The 19,619-nt window shown below is 41.3% G+C and overlaps 1 protein-coding gene across 1 annotated transcript; it reads left to right on the top strand.

The window, feature by feature from the left end:
- Positions 1-339: 339 nt before the first annotated feature.
- On the top strand, positions 340-19,613 carry LOC109477996 (SWI/SNF-related matrix-associated actin-dependent regulator of chromatin subfamily A-like protein 1). Its single transcript, XM_019779448.1, has 16 exons — positions 340-513; positions 991-1,168; positions 1,560-1,614; positions 1,876-2,061; positions 2,523-2,673; positions 3,344-3,505; positions 4,306-4,371; positions 4,595-4,735; positions 5,154-5,233; positions 5,415-5,466; positions 5,676-5,753; positions 5,938-6,008; positions 6,255-6,354; positions 6,689-6,871; positions 18,440-18,540; positions 19,079-19,613. The coding sequence occupies exons 1-16, from the start codon at positions 340-342 to the stop codon at positions 19,611-19,613; spliced, it is 2,313 nt and encodes a 770-aa protein (XP_019635007.1).
- Positions 19,614-19,619: the final 6 nt, after the last annotated feature.

Here is a 19,619-nt window from a genome sequence, read left to right as displayed (position 1 = left end):
AATAGTCTTAGTCTTAGTCCAAATCCCGTTACCATGTATACCATAGGGACCACGGCTTGCATTAATATTATATAACCGTTAGTATTACTAGTACGTTATACCAAAATGCTTTATGTTAGAGTATATCTATATAATATTCTATTATGACATAACAATGATCTATACACGTATGCTCCCCTTATATCTTTCTGATTCATAATTTGCCTATAGAAGAATTCCATTCATGCTTTTCTATTGGTTGTAATGATTTCAAAGCGTGTTTTATCTCTTACTTTTAGGTGCCCCTCATTATCAGTACTGTTTGAAACATTAAACTTGTGACACGATTTAGTCATCACCATGGCAACATCAAACCCGCTGACAGCTGACCAGATCCGGCGAATGGAGGAGAACAAGAGACGAGCCCTGGCACTGCGCGCACAGAAACAGGCACAACAGACCACAGGAAGGGAGAACTCATGCTCTAATACAGCATCCAGAAATACCAACACTTTGTTACCGCAAAAACAGAATGTAATCCAACGGATGTCTAGTACAGGACGAAATGAACAGTCTTTCACACATCAGAAACCTGCCCAAACACATAATGTGGGTAGGTTTGGTAATACTACTACTAGTGGGAAGCAAAATGTACCAGCAGCAAGGATGTCGAGTACAGGACAAAATGAACAGACATACACACACCGGAATACATCAGAGAATACTAGTAGTAAAGTTGCCCAATCATATGATAATGTGGGAAGGTTTGGTAATACTATGAGTGGGACGCAAAATGTACCAGCGGTAAGGAATCCTGTTTCTGGCAATCAACCTGGAAGCTCTACTACAGAAACAAGAAGATTCTACAGTTCTTCAAAGTCAAACAAACCACTGCTTGGAAACAACACTGGAAAGACACAAAACTCAGCCCAGGCAACCTTCTTCAAACCGAAGGGAACAAACTATAATGCGAATGTTAGTAAGCCATCCTCTGCAGGTTTTTCTAACCAGAAGAGTAGTACTAGTAGCACAAACTTTGCAGCAAGAAAAGAGGGAAAAGTTCTGCCGAGGTTTGGAGAGGGAGGGACTGGCACGTGTGTTCTGTTGTCCAGGGAGAGATTTGAAGTGCAGGTTGGGTACTGTGCACCACTCATCGAGGTGTTCAAACAGATGCCTACTAAATACTACGGTAGGTCTTTGATAATCTCCAAGCAGATCCTAGGGTGACAAAAGACATACAAAATGTATTATCAAATTGGCCAGAGTGGTGTATGGTCACCCTCTCTGGCAAATGGATACTGCCTGGCCAATTTGATACTGTCTTTTACCACCCTAGGATCTGCTTTGAGATTAGGTCTTTAAGTTTAAGCAATGTAGACAATTTTGATATAGTTTATCCTATTGCATTTTTTTTGTAAGGCATTTTATTGGTCTAGACTGTCCATTTTATCTTATTAGTTCAGCAGTATTTTAATTATAAAATGTGGCTAGGCAACAGACACAAGATCAACTCTCAGGTGATGACCAGTCCTTGCATTCCTTGCAAGACATTGTGTCCCATTTTCGTTTCCATTTTACAGATATGCAGACGAGGGTGTGGAGTTTTGAGCTGAAAGACTATGAGAAACTGAGTAAGTCTATATAATATAGTCTTGATTGGTGAACTGGATTGGAGTTTGGGTATACAGGACTTTAATTAAGTCATCAATAGGAAGAAAATGTTAGTAAATACTGTTGATGTATACTTACATGTATAGGCCTAGGCAAAGTTGGCCCCATCAACATGTGTACACCATTATGAATAGTCAGCCAATATTACTAAATATTGTATAGAATTTCTACTACTTCACTAACTGGAATAACTTCCTCTCTTGAAAACATTTTCACAGTGGAGAGAGTCCAGAAAGCTCAGCTGCCTGTCCAGTTGTCCCCCCTCCCCAAGTCCGTCCTGACCACGTTTAAGAACCAGTTGAAGGGGAAGATGACAGAGGAGCTGGACAGGAGAGTTCCAGAGGCAGACCTCAGTCGGGTGGAGCCAAAACTAGTCAACACACTCCTGCCCTTCCAGAGGAAGGGAGTCAAGTAAGGCTTCCTTTCTATCTATCTTAATCTTAGTTGTCTATGATGGGTTGCCAGGTGGTCCTTACATAGAGATGGTCACTTGTACAGGTTTGACTTATTCCTCTTGATTTAAAGTCAAACCTGTACAAGTGACCATCTCTACAGTGTATGTATTGTCTACAAAGAGCAAATTTTACTGGTTCCCTGGGTGGTCATGCATTTTTACGATTGTGCAATCACTACAGCAGGGGGCTAGTCCGCTGGTAGTAGTGTGTGTTTAACTCCCATACTCTTTCTCAAATGCTGAGTGCTAAGCAGAGAAAGCAGTATGAACCATTTTTAATGTCTTTGGTTATTATTATGACTCGCATGGGGATCAAGCTCAGGACCTACCGAATGTAAGGCGAGCACTCTACCAACTTGGCCATTGCACTGGTCCCTGATTGTTGATATAAATCACATGATGTTTTATGTGTCCACAGTTTTGCAATCTGGCGGAATGGGCGTGTGTTGATAGCAGATGACATGGGGCTGGGTAAGACCATGCAGGCTCTGTGTGTAGCAGCCTACTACAGACAGGAGTGGCCTCTCCTCATCGTCACACCTTCATCACTCAGGCTCACATGGGCAGAGGTACAACTATATATGTTTGGAGGGTACAGTGTCTGTGACTATACAAATGGAAAAAAGGGGGGGATAAGAATATATTTCTTTGTTAGAGATCCATACTAATACTATACTGTATGGCAACTTTTGTAATACAATGTAGCTACACTGATAGTAGTACCAAAAAAATGTATGTGGCTTCTGCTATAGCTACAAGTATATAGGTTTCAGGGGCTAAAAACTTTTTCTTCTGCTGTCAGGATGACTGGTAGACTTCTTGATAAATATTTTTTTTTATTCCAAACCCCCCTAGCTTGCACCAAACCAGAACTGACTGAATCTTGATTTTCAAGTCATCCAAAAATCTAACTTGAGCTTTTGCTACTGTTGCCGTTGATCCGGAAAAAAAAAAAAGAAGACAAATGGTGAAGTTTGTGTCATGTTTTTAGGCTTTCCGTCGGTGGCTGCCCAGTGTGCCGTGGCTGCCCAGTGTGGCTGCCAGGCCAGGTCTTTACTGTCATGCTGACCGGTTGAAAAGATTGATCAGCATGAAAACTCTTTGTCCCTTGCAGGGGTCCACCCCAAAAAAAGGCTAGGGTCAGCAGTTTTTTTCTAGGGTCAGTTGGCAAACACAACATTTTTTTCCTAGGCCCCAGACAAATGGTGAAGTTTATTTGTGTGTGTGTATTGTTTTTAGGCATTCCATCGGTGGCTGCCCAGTGTAGACCCACAGGCCATTACTGTGATGCTGACCGGTAAGGATAACCCCAGGTCAGGACAGGTCACCATCACCAGCTATGACCTCATGGTCAGGTGCAGTCAGCAGATCAGGGCCCGCGGGTACAGGGTCATCATCATGGTAGGGAGATACATTTGCCATTTTCTTGTGTTTTTAACACATACTTAGTAATTATATGAAGGGTAGACAGTCACACAGGTATTGAGGTACATGTATATGTGTGCAAGAACAGTCATTGATGAACAGTTTAAAAAATCTATCCAGTTACTTCAGTAACTGTTTTGTTATGTATAACAAGGATGGTTATCCTTTTCATGTCTGAGCCAAAAAAAAAAGTTCTGCACTGAAATATACATACTGTGAAGTGGTAGCAGCTTATGATATGACCCTTAGGCCACACCAATTTAATTTCTTGGTTAACGGATTTTTCCAGAAAAATAATGGAGCGGGCGGGCGAAAAAAAAATAAAAATAAAAACAGGCCAGGCATCCTATTATGGCCCAAAATGGCACGATAGGAGCCATGAAGTTAACACACCAGGCTGGTTCAAAATTTAAACAATGAATTTTGAACTTTTAATGATACCATTGCATTGAAAGATGGAATAACTGTAACAAGTAGGATGAAAAGGACTGTTTTCAACTGTTCAGGGCAAAATATGAGCATTTTGCAGTTGATTCTGAATTTTTATTTTTATTTGCAAATCAGAAAAAAATGAAGAGGCGAATCCGTTAACCAAGAAATTAAATTGGTGTGGCCTTATTAGGAAAATCCAATATTCTTTGCATGGCATTTTACTCTTTGACTACAGGCACATTGGACAGCAAGTTTCTATCTTGATCTAATGACAGCCACTTCCTCGGCCTGTTTCCATGGTATGTTTGCTGGAATGAGTTGATTATTTTTATGTCTCTCCTCAGGATGAGTCCCACGTGTTGAAAAACTTCAAGACAGCCCGGACAAAAGCAGCACTGCCACTGCTGAAGGTAACAAAATTATCATATCATGAAAAGGTTGACAGAACAGGAATCAAAATGTAACTTTCTGGTGCTTTTTTTCTCGAAGACATTACAGATATCAACGGTTTTATCTAGCCTGACTAAATTGTGCTCCTGGTGGCTACTTGCCCCAAAGGTTGGGGGTCATTAACTCCTAGCCGAGAGCTTGAATGTGATAAACACAGGCTATGGTTTTACCATCCCTCCCCAGACTGCATCCAGAGTGATCCTGTTGTCAGGCACCCCCGCCCTGTCTCGTCCTTCTGAACTCTTCACACAGCTGTCTGCCGTGGAGCCCAGACTCTTCAGCAGCTTCCACGAGTTTGGTGTCAGGTATTGCGAGGGCAAACAGGTGAATAGTCTTCTCCACTCATACATGTCCATCCATATTACTTCTGTATCTGTATAGCCAGCATAACCGCCCTTAGGCATAACACACCAACTTCTGACGTTCTGTATCTGTATAGCTGGTATAACCGCCCTTCGGCATAACACACCAACTTCTTAGGCACGTGGCATGGCAGCAGCTGGCTACATTACATGGCCGAATGACCTGTTACACCCAACCCTTGGACATCTAACCCTAAACGTTTATAAAAAGCCCCTACTGTACATTTTGTACTTGGAAGCTCATAATCGTCATATCAAATGCCATTACATGTTATAGCAAATTACAGCATGTTACTGTCTACTAAATATTCAAGGCTTTTGTGTTTTGTATCTTGAATGATAGATAACTTAGCAGTGTTTGTATGACTTGTATCTTGTAGACTGCCTTCTGCTGGGACTACAGCGGCTCCTGTAACATGAAGGAACTTCAGTTGGTCCTGGAAGAAAGGGTTATGATCAGGTGAACTTTTATCTTTTGTTATTAAAGCTTTATTATACATGTATATAGATGCTTTATCAACTGTTAGAATGAACCAGGTAGGTGTATGCTGTTAACGGTATATCACAGCATGATTTTTTTATGGTTGACATTGTATCAAACATTTAACAAAAACATTTCCCTCTGTCCTTGGTTTTGACAGACGACTGAAGAAGGATGTCCTCTCTCAGCTGCCCTCCAAGCAGAGACAAGTGGTGAGAACTTCTCTACTGATTGTATAAAAAATGTCTGGACTAGTTTTATATTCAAGAAGGCCACATTCTGTAACCATTGTTTATACAATACCTGTGCATACCTGTAACATCAGTACTTTTTATTGTGTGCAAACAAAAGTGTTAAACACATAATCGGGTAAAACCTCAAGCTTGATGGCAATGAAAATTGTTGTTTTTTTAATTTCTAGGTGGTTATGGAGCCAGGAGTAGTCAACATGAAGAGTTTTCAGGCAGCTGCCACAGAAATGACAAAGAAACACAAGAATGTAAGCTGTTGTTCATGTTCCACCATGTTCGATCTGACGTCATTTGAACAGAACACTAACTAAAGTCTTGTTCGGTGATGAGTGATTGGCATCATCTGGCTATATGATAATGGCAAAAGGTACTGGTAGTGTTTTATCATCTAGAAATGTTCTAGTTTGAACAGTTTTGTTCTTTTGTTCCCAGAATGCAGAACAGAGAGGAGCCCTTCTCCAGTACTTCAATGAGACTGCACTGGTCAAGATCCCTCACATCAAGTCAGTTGACACCCATCGGACCTAGATGTAGAATTTTGATAGAACCATACATGCTAGTAATCTTATTATCTGCCATACATTGTACCTGTTACAATTGTTGCACAATAAACCGGCCTCGACTTGACTGTTTCGCTGCAGAAGTTGCATTGAGGTCTTCAATGTAATTTTATTGAAAGTTGTGGTGAAGGTATGATAAAATTATTTGTTAACTTTTTGTGTTTAAACATGTTTTTGTGTTTAATACAGAGACTATGTTCTGGACCTGTTGGAGTCAGACAGGAAGTTCCTGGTGTTTGCTCATCACCAGATTGTCCTGGACTCACTTGGAGATGTTCTGGACAAGAAGGTAATCATCTAAGTGTACAGTCAGACAAAAGCTTGAGTGAAAGCTCATCTGTGTTGGTAGAATCTGTAGTTATAGAGTTTAAGCTTTGTTCCAACACAAGAAGGAAACTCACCATATATTTTCAGTCAATCTCGTCAATCTTTGTCAGATGTGTGATGCACTCGCTGACTCTCCGAAAGTCGGAAACACAATGACGTCAGGAGTGCATCAACGTCTTGGTGTTGGATCTTACTTAGTAAGTTTTAACTTTATGTAACTACACACTGAACTTTCATATATCAAAATAATGTATTATCATATGTATCATATGTATCATCAAATGTATTCTTTGCAGGGTTATGGGTACATCAGGATAGACGGTAAGACCCCGTCAGACATGAGACAGCAGCTGTGTGACAGGTACCAGCTGAAGGACAGCTGTCAGGTCGCCCTGCTGTCCATCACAGCGGCTAGCACAGGGCTCACCCTCACAGCTGCCTCGCTGGTGGTGTTCGCTGAGCTCTTCTGGAACCCTGGGGTAAGTTAGACAAGGTGGGGTCGTGTGGCGTAGCGGCACGCGACTAAGAACCTAGAGGTCCCGGGTTCGAGTCCTGACATGCCACCGATCTTGTGCCCTTGGGAAAGGCACTTTACACGACTTTCCTCACTTCGCTCAGGTGAAAATGGGTATTCAGAGTTCGAAATACAAAGGTGCAATGTGCAAATTGCACGTAATTTTCAAGATTTGCACCTAAAAATATTTTGAATGTGCAATTTTGCACCTGGAAAATACCGATATATCATGTTTGCACTGCGTATCTCCGAAGTTTCTTGCTGTGTCGGCATCGCGCTGGGCGCATGGCAGCCATATTGTTTTCCTTACTGTACATCCTGGGAACAAGCTGCTCTCGTCCCCAGGTGAAGACGCGAAGGCACTACGTAATGATTTACCAAATATGACAAGACGCAAAGGCCTACGTAGCTGATTTACCAAATATGGTGAGACCCACGAAACTTGTTGTCCGATGTGGGACGAAGTCCTTCGGCAGAGTAATTTCGGCTTTTTCGTCCAATTTTCGGTGAAATTCGGTGAAAAACAGAGTTTTCGGATTTCCCAGCATTCAGTGCTACCCAAGAAATTTGTAAAGCATGAAGAAGGGCCCATGAAGAAGGGGTCGATTTTCAAGTTCTTTTCACGGGCCCAGCCGGCATCAGAGGCTGGTGCAGCCGGTGGCGGTGGACCAGAGGCTGGTGCAGCCGGGGGCGGTGGATCGGGAGATGCCACCGGGTCCACCGTCTCCGAGGATCCCGCGGCCGCGGCCGATGTTGACGATGCGCCCCTAGAGGAGGGGGAGGGGAGCGCCAAGAAGCAAAAATTTACGTTGTTTTGTTCTAAGCAGTATTTTTTACGTTTGCCGCCATGCGGCGGCAAACGTAAACATACGAAAACAATGCTTCCATCAACCCTTCGTTGGGTGAACATTTTCGTTTGGGTGTTGCATTCAATGTTTATCTATTATGTTTGCACTTTTTATTGTGGTTTGGACCTACCAGATCACATCAACACAATCCTTATATGACAAAGTTATCAAAAATAAAACTTGATTTGTCTTAAAAAAATATTCTGTACCACTGTATGCCCAAAGTGATGCTCAGAAGAGAATGAAAATTGAGATAATGGGCTTGATGAATGAATTGCATAAATTATGTTAATATCGATGACAAGTAAAACATTCATTGTTTATCTATTATGTTTGCACTTTTAATTGTGGGATGGACCTACCAGATCACATTAACGCAATCCTTATATGACAAAGTTATCAAAAATAAAACTTGATTTGTCTAAAAAAAAAATTCTGTACCACTGTATGCCCAAAGTGATTCTCAGAAGATGATGAAAATTGAGATAATGAGCTTGATGAATGAATTGCATAAATTATGTTGATATCAATGACAAGTAAAACATTGGCCCTCGCGCATCGTCTGTAAATAGTGGACAAATATTCCAACAACGATGTTGTAATTGTGGTCCACTACATTGTTGCTAAGTTTCCGCACTAAAGAAACTTTTAAAAGAACCTCTTTTGCCGAAATATACTCCCTTGGCTGCTAAGAGAGAGTAGCAGCCACCGCCATTAGCGATTAGGGAGGATGTACTATTTCACCACATCGCTAGATGTCGCTGCTGTCGCTGTTCATATGTTGGTCTTGCAGGCCCCGGATGTACTGGAGGGCATGGATGGGGGAGATTACGATAAATTTTCGCCGCCGATTACGAATTAAGTTAAATTCACAGAGCTGTTACGACTTTATGCGTTAAGGCTAATGTAATATTACGTATTTCTTTGATTTGGAGGGTGAATGGCTACGGATTACGAAGACTAAAATGTTCCGCTTACGCCTTACGAAAAAGGTCATGCAGGCTCCTACAAGGCGCATTCTCCCAGCTCAGGTATGTACCATGCATGCCCCAGTATTTACGCCATATAAATTTAAAAATATCAGCAATGTTATGAGTATTAGGCATAAAGTCACAGGAAAATAGTATAGCTAAAAGTACCATGGGCAAGGGTGATCAATGTAATTGTGTTTCGACGCGCTGTTTAACAATATTTGTAGTCAAACTGAGCTGACCCATGCAACAGCCCGCCGCCCCCCTCCCTCCTCTTTGGATGTACAAATGCGTGGAACAAATTATCTCTTACGTATGATCAATGCAAGGCTACGTTTCTTGCTTATTAATTACCAGCAGATGCTTGCCAATCTTAAAGTTTGTTCTCTGGAGTGTTTCTACCGTATCGCCATAATTTTTTGTATTGTTGCATAAATTTTCGCTGTCAGTGTGGGGGGGGGGCGGTACAGGCTTTTCATGCGGGCTTTTCATACGTCGCCAGTATTTTGTTGAAAAAACTTTGAGCTTTCAAGCTATTCGGTTCACACGTAAATCTTTCCTGGTATCAAACCTATCTCGATTTCATCAAGAAATTTGAGTGTACTCAGAAACCTAAGAATTTTTCATCAATATGGCAACAAATAGAAGCTCTCTCTACATATTACTTTTTTTATTAGTATATGGGCAATTTTGACAACTTTGCTGTGTTTTTTTAGCAACGAGAACTCAATATTCATGTGCACAGCTGCAGATTTTATGTTGAAACAAATTATTTGTCATCTCTTTCAGATGTGTCTTTGGCATTTGGATACCACAAGGCAGTCAACCTGTGCCACCGTGCACTCAAAACCAACCTGTGCCACCGTGCACTCGAAACCAACCTGACTGTGCCACCGTGCACTCAAAACCAACCTGTGCCACCGTGCACTCAAAATCAACCTGTGCCACCGTGCACTCGAAATCAACCTGTGCCACCGTGCACTCAATACTAACGTGCCATTGTGCAGAACTTGCAGATTGTATACTGGATGAGTCCATGTCTCACGAGTGAATTTTTCAAAACCAGAAACTGTATCTTGCCCTGAAACCAAATATTCAATAAACAATCTGAACACATACATTTAAAATCTGTGTATACTTGTGTCACATTTCTTACATCTAAGCCATTGATTGCCTTTGCCCACAATGTGTGAAGCTATACTATCAGGAAAATACCACCAAGGTGACAACATTTTCAGTGAAACTAGTAGAGGTAAACAGTGCACTGCAAATTCTTTGATAGCTGTTTTATACCACACAGCTTGCAAACAAGCAATGTCCTGGACACATGCAGATCTTGATATTGTACTGTTTGAAGGTGACAAACTTTACAACCACATACGACCATCTCTACCATCTACTGTATGCTACCTATCAGCTGATGATCTGCCAGACTATTGGCAGCTTGAAAGCAACACTTTACATATAACAATCAAAGAGCGATATACTGGAAATGTTTTCAGCAGACAAGCAAGTTATCCCTACTACACATTGCAGAAAGCCCTTGAAGAAGCATTTGCCATATCAGACACATGTTTGCTTATAACAGCATCTGGATTAAGTGGTTCCACGGTTGCTTTGCTGCATACTGATAACAAATATTTTGTTTATGATTCACATGCCAGAAGCCACACAACAGCACTGCCTGATCTCCATGGTTCATCTGTTTTAAGTACGCACATATCAATCCGTAGCTTATGCCAATTCTTGCAAACACTCAATCACAACACAGGTGTGATATGCAATTTTGAACTTGTAGCCCTGAAATCAGTATGTGATCAGAATGTGCCATGGCCATGTGATCGTACTGATGTAAACTATGTCACACTGACTGACAACAATGTGCCCGTGTCCAGGGAGTCAAACAACTGCTCACAGCCACAAAATGTGAACTTACCTCAACCTGAATTGACTAAAGAAATAGAAACGGGTAAGCAAAAAGCTAATAGAACACATTGCACAATTAAAAAAACAAGAAAAATAGATGACAAAAAAGTAGACAAAGTTACAAGGCAAAGAGAAAAAAACGATATGAAACAAAGAGAAACAGCTGAGCAAAAGGCAGAGAGACTTGCAAAGCAAAGAGAACGTTACAAAGCCAGGAAACAAAGAGAAACAAATGCGCAAAAGGCAGAGAGACTTGAAAAGCGAAGAGAATGCTACAAAGCCACGAAACTAACAGAAACAGTAGAGCAAAAGGCAGAGAGACTTGAAAAGCGAAGAGAATGTTACAAAGCTTGTAAACAACAACAAACTGCTGTAAACAAAGAGGACAAACTTGTAAAGGAAAGAGAGCGTTACAAGGCCAGAAAAGTAACAGAAACAGTTGAGCAAAAGGCAGAGAGACTTGCAAAGCAAAGAGAACGTCACAAGGCCAGGAAACAAACAGAAACAGTTGAGCAAAAGGCAGAAAGGCTTGCAAAGCAAAGACATAACTACATAAGTAAAAAAGCAAAAGAAACAACAGAGCAAAGGTTACAACGTAATCAAAAACATAAGTTAATATACAAATCCAAAACAACCAATGAATCTCCTCTGCAACGAGCTGAGCGTTTAAAAAAGTGTCGCGACTACCAAAGAAATACAGCTGCTAAGAAATATGTGAAAGAACATGGCACAGGTAACACTGAGCATACTAATGAAGGGTACAAAGCACAGTTCCCAGCATTCCATTGCTACATACAACAGCAACCAAAACACTACTGCATTCTGTGTAGAAAATTCTTATTTCATGATGAAGTGAGAACCTGTAACATTCCTGTAACAGATACAATGAAATATACACATCAAAATGACAGCTCCAATCAATGTTATCTGTGTTCAAAGTGTTCAATTGCTACTGATAAACAGAAACCAATACCCAATGCTTGGAGAAACAAAATGGACCCAGGTGACATTCCATCATGTCTTAAACAGCTCACTAGAATGGAAACAAGACTCATCAGTCTAAAGTACACATTTTTAAAGCTGGTTATCCTACCAGGTGGACAATATGGAGAACAAGGCCAAGCCATAAGTTTCTCGACCAACATTGAAACTTCTTGCAACCTGTTACCACGCTGTCAGGACACATCAGGAATTGTAATAGTACACCCCTCTAACACTGACCATAGCACACAAACAAATGACCCACAATACATTGTGCGATATACTCACATGCATGAAGCTCTAACATGGCTGATCAATAATAACCATCTTTACTCAAATGTAAACATAGCTTCTTTTGAAGATTGGAAGGAAACATCATGCGAATTCCATTCAACTGTTGCCGACAGTGATGAAATCAATCAATCAAATGGATCTTCTACTGTCACAGAGCTGTCTGCTTTCCCTTGCAACTACATAAATCCAAATGTTCCTTTACAATCTCTGCTGCAGAGCACAACAGACACTGTACCAACAGTATCACTCCCTCGTGAAACATCAGCACCACAGAGTATATTTACAGAGAATGATCTTGAGGAGCACTGCTTCCCTCAGTTGTACCCATGTGGTTGTAATGGCTTCCAACAAACAAGAGATCTAAAGATGACAGACTTACAGTACTTCCAGTCACGACTGCTTAATATCAATGATTGCTGGAGAAAAAACATATCTTGGCTCTTCTTTGCTTTGAACTCATATGAAATCAAGAAACTGTACAATCAGATATCCATTGTATGTAGAATGCAGAAGCAAGGTCATGCAACCTCACAGTCTACAGCACGCCCCCTGACAGCAGGTGATCTGCGTCAGAATATTGATGAAGATGTTCAAAGCACATCGTACACTTTCATGAAAAATATCCGTGGAACAGCAGCATACTTTAAAGATCAACTGCTCAATCTACTCGCAAAGATCAACACAATTGGCCCACCAACTTGGTTTGTTACTGTCTCAGCAAATGACTTAAACTGGCCAGAGCTGTTCATGAGTCTCAATCCTAACCTGACGTATGAGGAAGCTAAAGCATTACCACAACAAGACAAATGGAACCTCATGAGATCAGACCCTGTCATGTGTGCCATACACTTCCACCGACGCACTGATGCACTTCTACGCTTCATACTGAAGAGTCCACAACATCCTATTGGTAGAATCACAGACCACTGGATTCGTGTTGAATTCCAACTGAGAGGTTCTCCACATTTGCACTGCATGTTCTGGGTTGAAAATGCTCCCAACCTTGATACTATAGAAGGCAGGCAAAGTGCACCTGAGTTCATTGACAAATATGTGTCCACACAACTACCTGATGATGAAAACTCTCTCCTACATGAACTAGTGTCAAAATATCAGCGACATCACCACACAAGCACATGTAAGAAGAGACAAATAAACTGTCGATTTCACTTCCCTCGAGAAGTGTCAGAGACTACACGACTCAGGCTAGATGTTGATGCTAATCGCAGTGCACAGTTCTATGTTACAAAACGAACACAACAGGACATCTGGATCAATGCATACAATCCTACATTGCTCTTACACATGCAATCTAACATGGACATACAAATGGTTGGGTCTAAGTACGGTGCTGCTTACTATGCTTGCATGTACATTTCCAAAGCTGAGCCAGACAATCTCCAGACTGCTATCTCTGCTGCTCTGTCAAATCTACCACCAAACAGCACAAAAAGAACACGTTTAGCTCAGATTGGTAACACTGTACTCAGCCATCGCCTGGTTGGTGGACAAGAAGTCGGATACAGACTTGCAAACCTGGAACTTGTACAATCATCAAGACAAACAGTGTCAATAAACACCAAACCACCAGACAAAAGAATGCGTCTGCTCAAACCGAAAGATGACCTTGACAAGCTTGATGATTCATCATCTGACATTTTCACAAAGGGCACAGCTCAATATTATGCAATGAGACCACATGGTGATCCCTGGGATACAATGTCCTTATTCACCTTTGCTGCAACATACTCTATCACATCCACTGAGCCATCAAGTGCTTCTGAAGCTATCAAGTTACAACAATGTGACAAATGGATAAGGAAGCGTCGAAAGCTTGCCTCTGTCAGAAGTACAAAGCTAAGTTCTGGAAATGGAGATGACTACTTCTATGGTCTCTTGTACCTGTACTACCCATGGAGAAATGAAAATGACATCATTGGTGAACACAATAGCGCTCAAGATGCTTTCTCTGCTAAGAAGGATCAGTTTGATAACACTCTTGCACAGCATCTTCATTTCACATCAGAAATAGAACAGGCTATAATGCAGGTACGGCTGCTGTCTGATGATCTAACATCTATTGCTGCCACACTTGCCCCCAATGTCACTCACCAACAGTTGCAAACCGAGCATGACTTTGACACTGAAGGACTCCATCTGGATGCACAGTGGACAGCACAGAATGCAGAACAAGCAGCAGCTGCTGCTGCTCAAACTAACAGTAATGACACAATATCTGCAGAAAACCTCACAATGTTACATGATGATTCACTCACATGGAATACTCTATCTCGCTACACAATGACTGACGATGCATTCTATCACGCACTCAGTAATATGTCACATGACCAACAGCAGGTGTTTAACACAGTGAAACAACACATTTTGCTGATGAACAGACACCAAGCAGACCAAGCTTCTGCCAAACCACAGCCTTTGCGACTCTTTGTGACAGGAGGAGCAGGCTGTGGGAAAAGCTTTCTAATTAAAGTCCTGAATGAGTACTTGATCCGTACATCTAACTGCCCAACATCTCCTGTCATACTCACTGCACCTACAGGTGTTGCTGCCTACAACATAGGTGGCTCCACAGTACATTCAGCTCTATCACTACCTGTTGACCATGGCCGAAGGGGTAAAACCCAGAACCAGTACCTACCACTCAGTGCTGAGAAACTGTCACAGCTTCGATGCAAATTCAGCAATGTGCATACACTTGTGATTGATGAAATAAGCATGATCAGCAATATCAGACTGGAACACATTCACCGTCGCCTATCGGACATCAAAGACACTACTGCTGACCAACACAGCTACTTTGGGAACCTCAATATCATAGCTTTTGGTGATTTCTACCAACTGAAACCTGTCTTCGGAAGATTTGTATTCGAAGACTCACCAAACCAGCAAGAACCTTTCATTCACCTCTGGAGATCACTATTCATGCCATTATTTCTAACTGTCAATCACAGACAAGAAGGTGACAAAGAGTTCACAGAACTGCTTAACAGAGTACGTCTTGGACTACCAACCAATGCAGATATTGCTCTCCTTTCAACTTGTATCAAGACAAGAGAAGATATTGAACACTCTGACTTTTCCACGGCTCTTCATGTTTTCCCAACAAGACAAAAAGCTATAGACCATAACAAACAAGAACTGGAAAGACTGCATCCTCAAACAACTACTCAGATACAAGTACTGACAGCAAAAGATGAAATGATTGATGGTCCTGTCAATATAAAGGACATACCTATAGAAGATCTTGTATCAGATAACGCTAGTGAAACAGCAGGACTTCAGAAACAACTACGCCTTGCTCAAGGTTGTCGAGTCATGTTACTAAGAAACATTCTAAGTGAGGATGGCCTTGTAAATGGAGCACAGGGTACAGTAGAAGACTTCCTATTTCAAGACTCTGCAAATGACCAACAATGCAACTCAGATGTACCAACTATCACAGGAGTGTATGTAAAATTTGATAATCCCAGGGTTGGTCAAATGATACAAGACCCTACCAAGAACAATGCTATTCTTATCTCACCAATCACAGCAAGATTCTTTGCACGCTACAGCACTGTTTTCACCCGCACACAGTTCCCACTTCAACTTTCATATGCATCAACAGTTCACAAAGTGCAAGGCCTCTCATTGTCGAAAGTTGTACTTGACATTGGACCATCAGTATTCAGCCCTGGACAGACATATGTTGCTCTCAGCAGAGTTACCTCTCTTGAAGGTTTGGCCATACTGGAGTTTGAACCAAAGAAGATAAGAGCATTTTCATCAGTCTTAACAGAGATGACAAGACTGGCACAAAGTGTTACACCAAGATGTCAACAATCAGACAATACATGACGATACATATGGTCACATGACACAAACATTTCCTACTTTACTAAACAAATATACACAGAAAGTCAAGTTCAATATGCATATATAGAATTTACAAAAGTTTAACATTGCATCAACTTTGACAAAAAAAATTGACAGGATTACACTTCAAACATCATTGCATTGTCTGCAACTCTCATCTCTGAAAACATAAACAAACTATCCTTACTAATTGTCGTTGACACAAAAATGTGCTCCTCTCAATTACATTACATTGCGACAAACAGCCTGTACGTACAAAGAACATTTTTCACATATCTTTGAAGTTATAAAAAACTTAAAGGGAAACTAACTCAACTACAAAACACAGAACAATCTATTTTTGAGACATTAATTAATCAATCTTGCCGCAGTTCCTGCACTCCAACCATGCATGCAGTACCCACTCAGCTGACCGCAGTACTTGGACTCCAGTCATGCATGCAGTACCCACTCAGCTGACCACAGTACCTGGACTCCAGTCATGCATGCAGTACCCACTCAGCTGACCGCAGTACCTGGACTCCAGTCATGCATGCAGTACCCACTCAGCTGACCGCAGTACCTGGACTCCAGTCGTGCATGCAGTACCCACTCAGCTGACCGCAGTACCTGGACTCCAGTCATGCATGCAGTACCCACTCAGCTGACCGCAGTACCTGGACTCCAGTCGTGCATGCAGTACCCACTCAGCTGACTGAAATACCTAACCTACATGGTAACACATGCGTGTAGTTCCAACAGTAGTATTACCTTAACTTCAACATGGACTCCACTCGTGCATGCACCAACAACTCAACTGACCATGGTACTTGGACTCCACTCCCGTATGCATTGCTTACTGTATATATTTGAACTGACCAACAGGTCATAAAAATAGCAGATTACCAAAATCTATCAAAATAAAACTACACTATCACACACTTCTTTGCACTGTTGATTTCTTTCCATTTAATCCTGCAACTACTAACTTATCATAGTTGTCAGGCTGAGACTGGTTAAATATAAATAGAGTCAAGTCCCTTCTAGGTCAATGGTCAAACACAGCCTTCACCAGAAACAAGTTCTCGTTTACTGCACTTTCATCCCTCATTCTTGGGGATTAACATTCCTGCTATGTGAAATAACTTATTTAGCAAGGCCATTGACAAGCTACCAATATAAAAAACAGCACAATTGAAATAAATTGCTCCTTACATCACAAGAATTTTTTTTGTATTTCAGATTAGATGTAGTTAAAAATTTAATTTCCTCACTTAAAGATGGTAACTGCATTAGCTTCTAATGAGCATCAATTCTGGTTATCTTTTCCTAAACTATATAAATGCCAATAGTGACAATCCCAATGTACATATGTATATAGTATAGCATAGCTAGATTTCATTCAATGGTCTTATCATCACTTAATTCAAAGAAGAAACACATTTGTGGCATGCGATGTGCAAAAATACAATGGCGGCAAACGACAGCTTTTTTTAAAAGCACTTGTTCCTTATATCATGCACGATATTCAAGGTAAACAAATATGCAAAATAAATGAAATTTATTGCTCGCATACTGTTGGTAAATTTTCTTTATGTGCCGTATAAGATGTGGAAGTTCCAACTGTAGTGTTCGTGACATGATACCCCGGTATGACGAGTGAGAGGGCCGGAAGTCACTAGCGGCGTCCTTTGAAGCTAATGCCGACAAATTTTTTTTGTGTGTTCTTTTTTTTTTTATAAACACAGATGAAACTAGCATTGTTCATGTTTTGTTTGGTCCCTTCTTTTTAATGTATACTAAAACTTCTATATGCAGTGGCAGGCTAAGAAGGTTAATACACAGTAAAACAGTTGCAAACCTAAAGATGCAAGGCTAAATATAATTTTGCACATAAATTTTTCAAATTGCACCTAAAAATTTTGCCAATGTGCAATTTTGCACGTACCTGAAAAAAAGTATTTCGAACACTGGTATTGTCCTGTCATGTATTTGTCCCGTGTTGGTGGCGGCATTAATATAAGTTGATAAAACTTGAGTGTGCCGTCACCACGTCTGGTGATTAAAATATGTCTGGTGTTGGAATAAAAATAAGTTAGACATCTTATATTTCCCCTGACAAAGGTAGGCCTTAGGGCCTGTCAGTTAATCACCTTCTCCATTCCTCTCAGTCTTGAAAGACCTCCTCCTCCTAAAGTCTGTCTAGTCTGTCACACTCATTCACTATCCAGGTTTTGACTATTCTGCTGCTGATGTCCCTGACTCAGATGGGCAGCAGTCGGCTTTAGCTACTAGTACTAGTACTTGTACGTGGTCAATATTTCTTGCATGTGATCTTTCCACCTTTTCCCTGGTCTACCTTAAGGGTGCTTGCCCATGGATTGATTTGTATTTGAGAGCTATCTTTGCAATCCTTTTTGCTTCCATTCTTTCAACTTTCTCAAGCCATCTAAGGGCTGCCCTTTCTATATCTTCTTCTACCCATGTTATCAACATCTATATCAGTGATAGCAGAGAAAAATTCTACCAAGGCTTTTTGGTTTCTTCCCTTGCCTTAATTATGTAATTAAGTGCTTTTTTGTCCCTTTGCAAATTGCATTGCATTGCTTTTGCATAGTTGAAGTTAATCTGTGCTCGTGCTTGTTCTTCTGACACCAGGTTTTGGTGCAGGCAGAAGACAGAGCTCACAGGATTGGTCAGCAGGACTGTGTCAATGTTCACTACCTTGTTGCAAGGGGCACAGCAGATGACTACATATGGTAAGGCCTTATTACCTGTGCTTGTATTCAGATATCAATTATAGAAAATACAAGTTTGTGTGTGCCAAACAAAAGCACAGTAGTTCTTCTGAGTCAGTCTTGGTTGGGGAAGGGGGCATTTTTTTTACTCAGCACAGTTGAGCACAGGGTGAATCATTATTTCTATATGGTATTAAGTAAGACTAGTTTATTCAATGATTTGTTGCTAAATAAATTCATTCTCACCAGTTGCTAGGCAAATGACTTGTGAAATGGGACTGAAGTAGGTAAGTTTCTCAACCCTATGATGCGACAGTCTACAGTTTTTAAAATTAAAACTTTAGATCCAACACAAACCAGTGTTGACGTCACAAGAAGCCAGGGGACAAGCTTCACTGGGTCAGTCTACTGGGGAAGACCAGACTGACTGATCTAAAACTCTAGGTGAGAGAACTTCTTAGTGTTGGATCTAAAGTTTTGACTTTAACATTACTAACTACCAACACAGATGAACTTTCATGATAGTATGTGACCAGATATATTCTGTATTTTACTCCAGGCCTTTAGTGCAGGGCAAACTGGATGTCCTGAGTAAGGCAGGCCTGACCAAAGACGACTTCTCCACAGCCGACACAACCAGCTTCAGGGACCCCAAACAGGAGTCCATCCTCTCCTACCTGGAACAGTCCTTCTCTTGTGATGACCCTGAGGATGACATGGCACTTCTGGAAGCCATGGAGGACTACGGGATACAGGAAGGTCATTCCAAGGACAGTTCCGCTAGAGTGACTGCTAAACAAAGTGACAAAGGAGCAACTACTAAGGAGTCTGCAAGATACACATATAAAGGACCTGAGCAGGCAACAATGGACAAGTTTGTTGTCCAGCAACCTGACGCCAAGGAACAAGGTACCGCAGAGGATGATGGGAAAGTAATGGGCCATCATGACTGTGGTGAAAGCGATGCCTTTGGTCCTGATGATGACATGGATGTTTACTTGGATGACCCTCTGTGGCTGGATGATTTGGGGGAGGACGATTTTGACCAAGTCGACTTGCTGGAGCCAGAGAGTAAAAGGCAAAGAATGGCATAGATCAGA

This window comes from Branchiostoma belcheri, unplaced genomic scaffold, assembly GCF_001625305.1.
Source record: "Branchiostoma belcheri isolate BF01 breed outbred unplaced genomic scaffold, Haploidv18h27 scaffold42, whole genome shotgun sequence".
Lineage (NCBI taxonomy): Eukaryota > Metazoa > Chordata > Leptocardii > Amphioxiformes > Branchiostomatidae > Branchiostoma > Branchiostoma belcheri.
The sequence above is the reverse complement of the archived record's forward strand: the minus strand, read 5'-3'. Positions and strand labels throughout refer to the sequence as shown.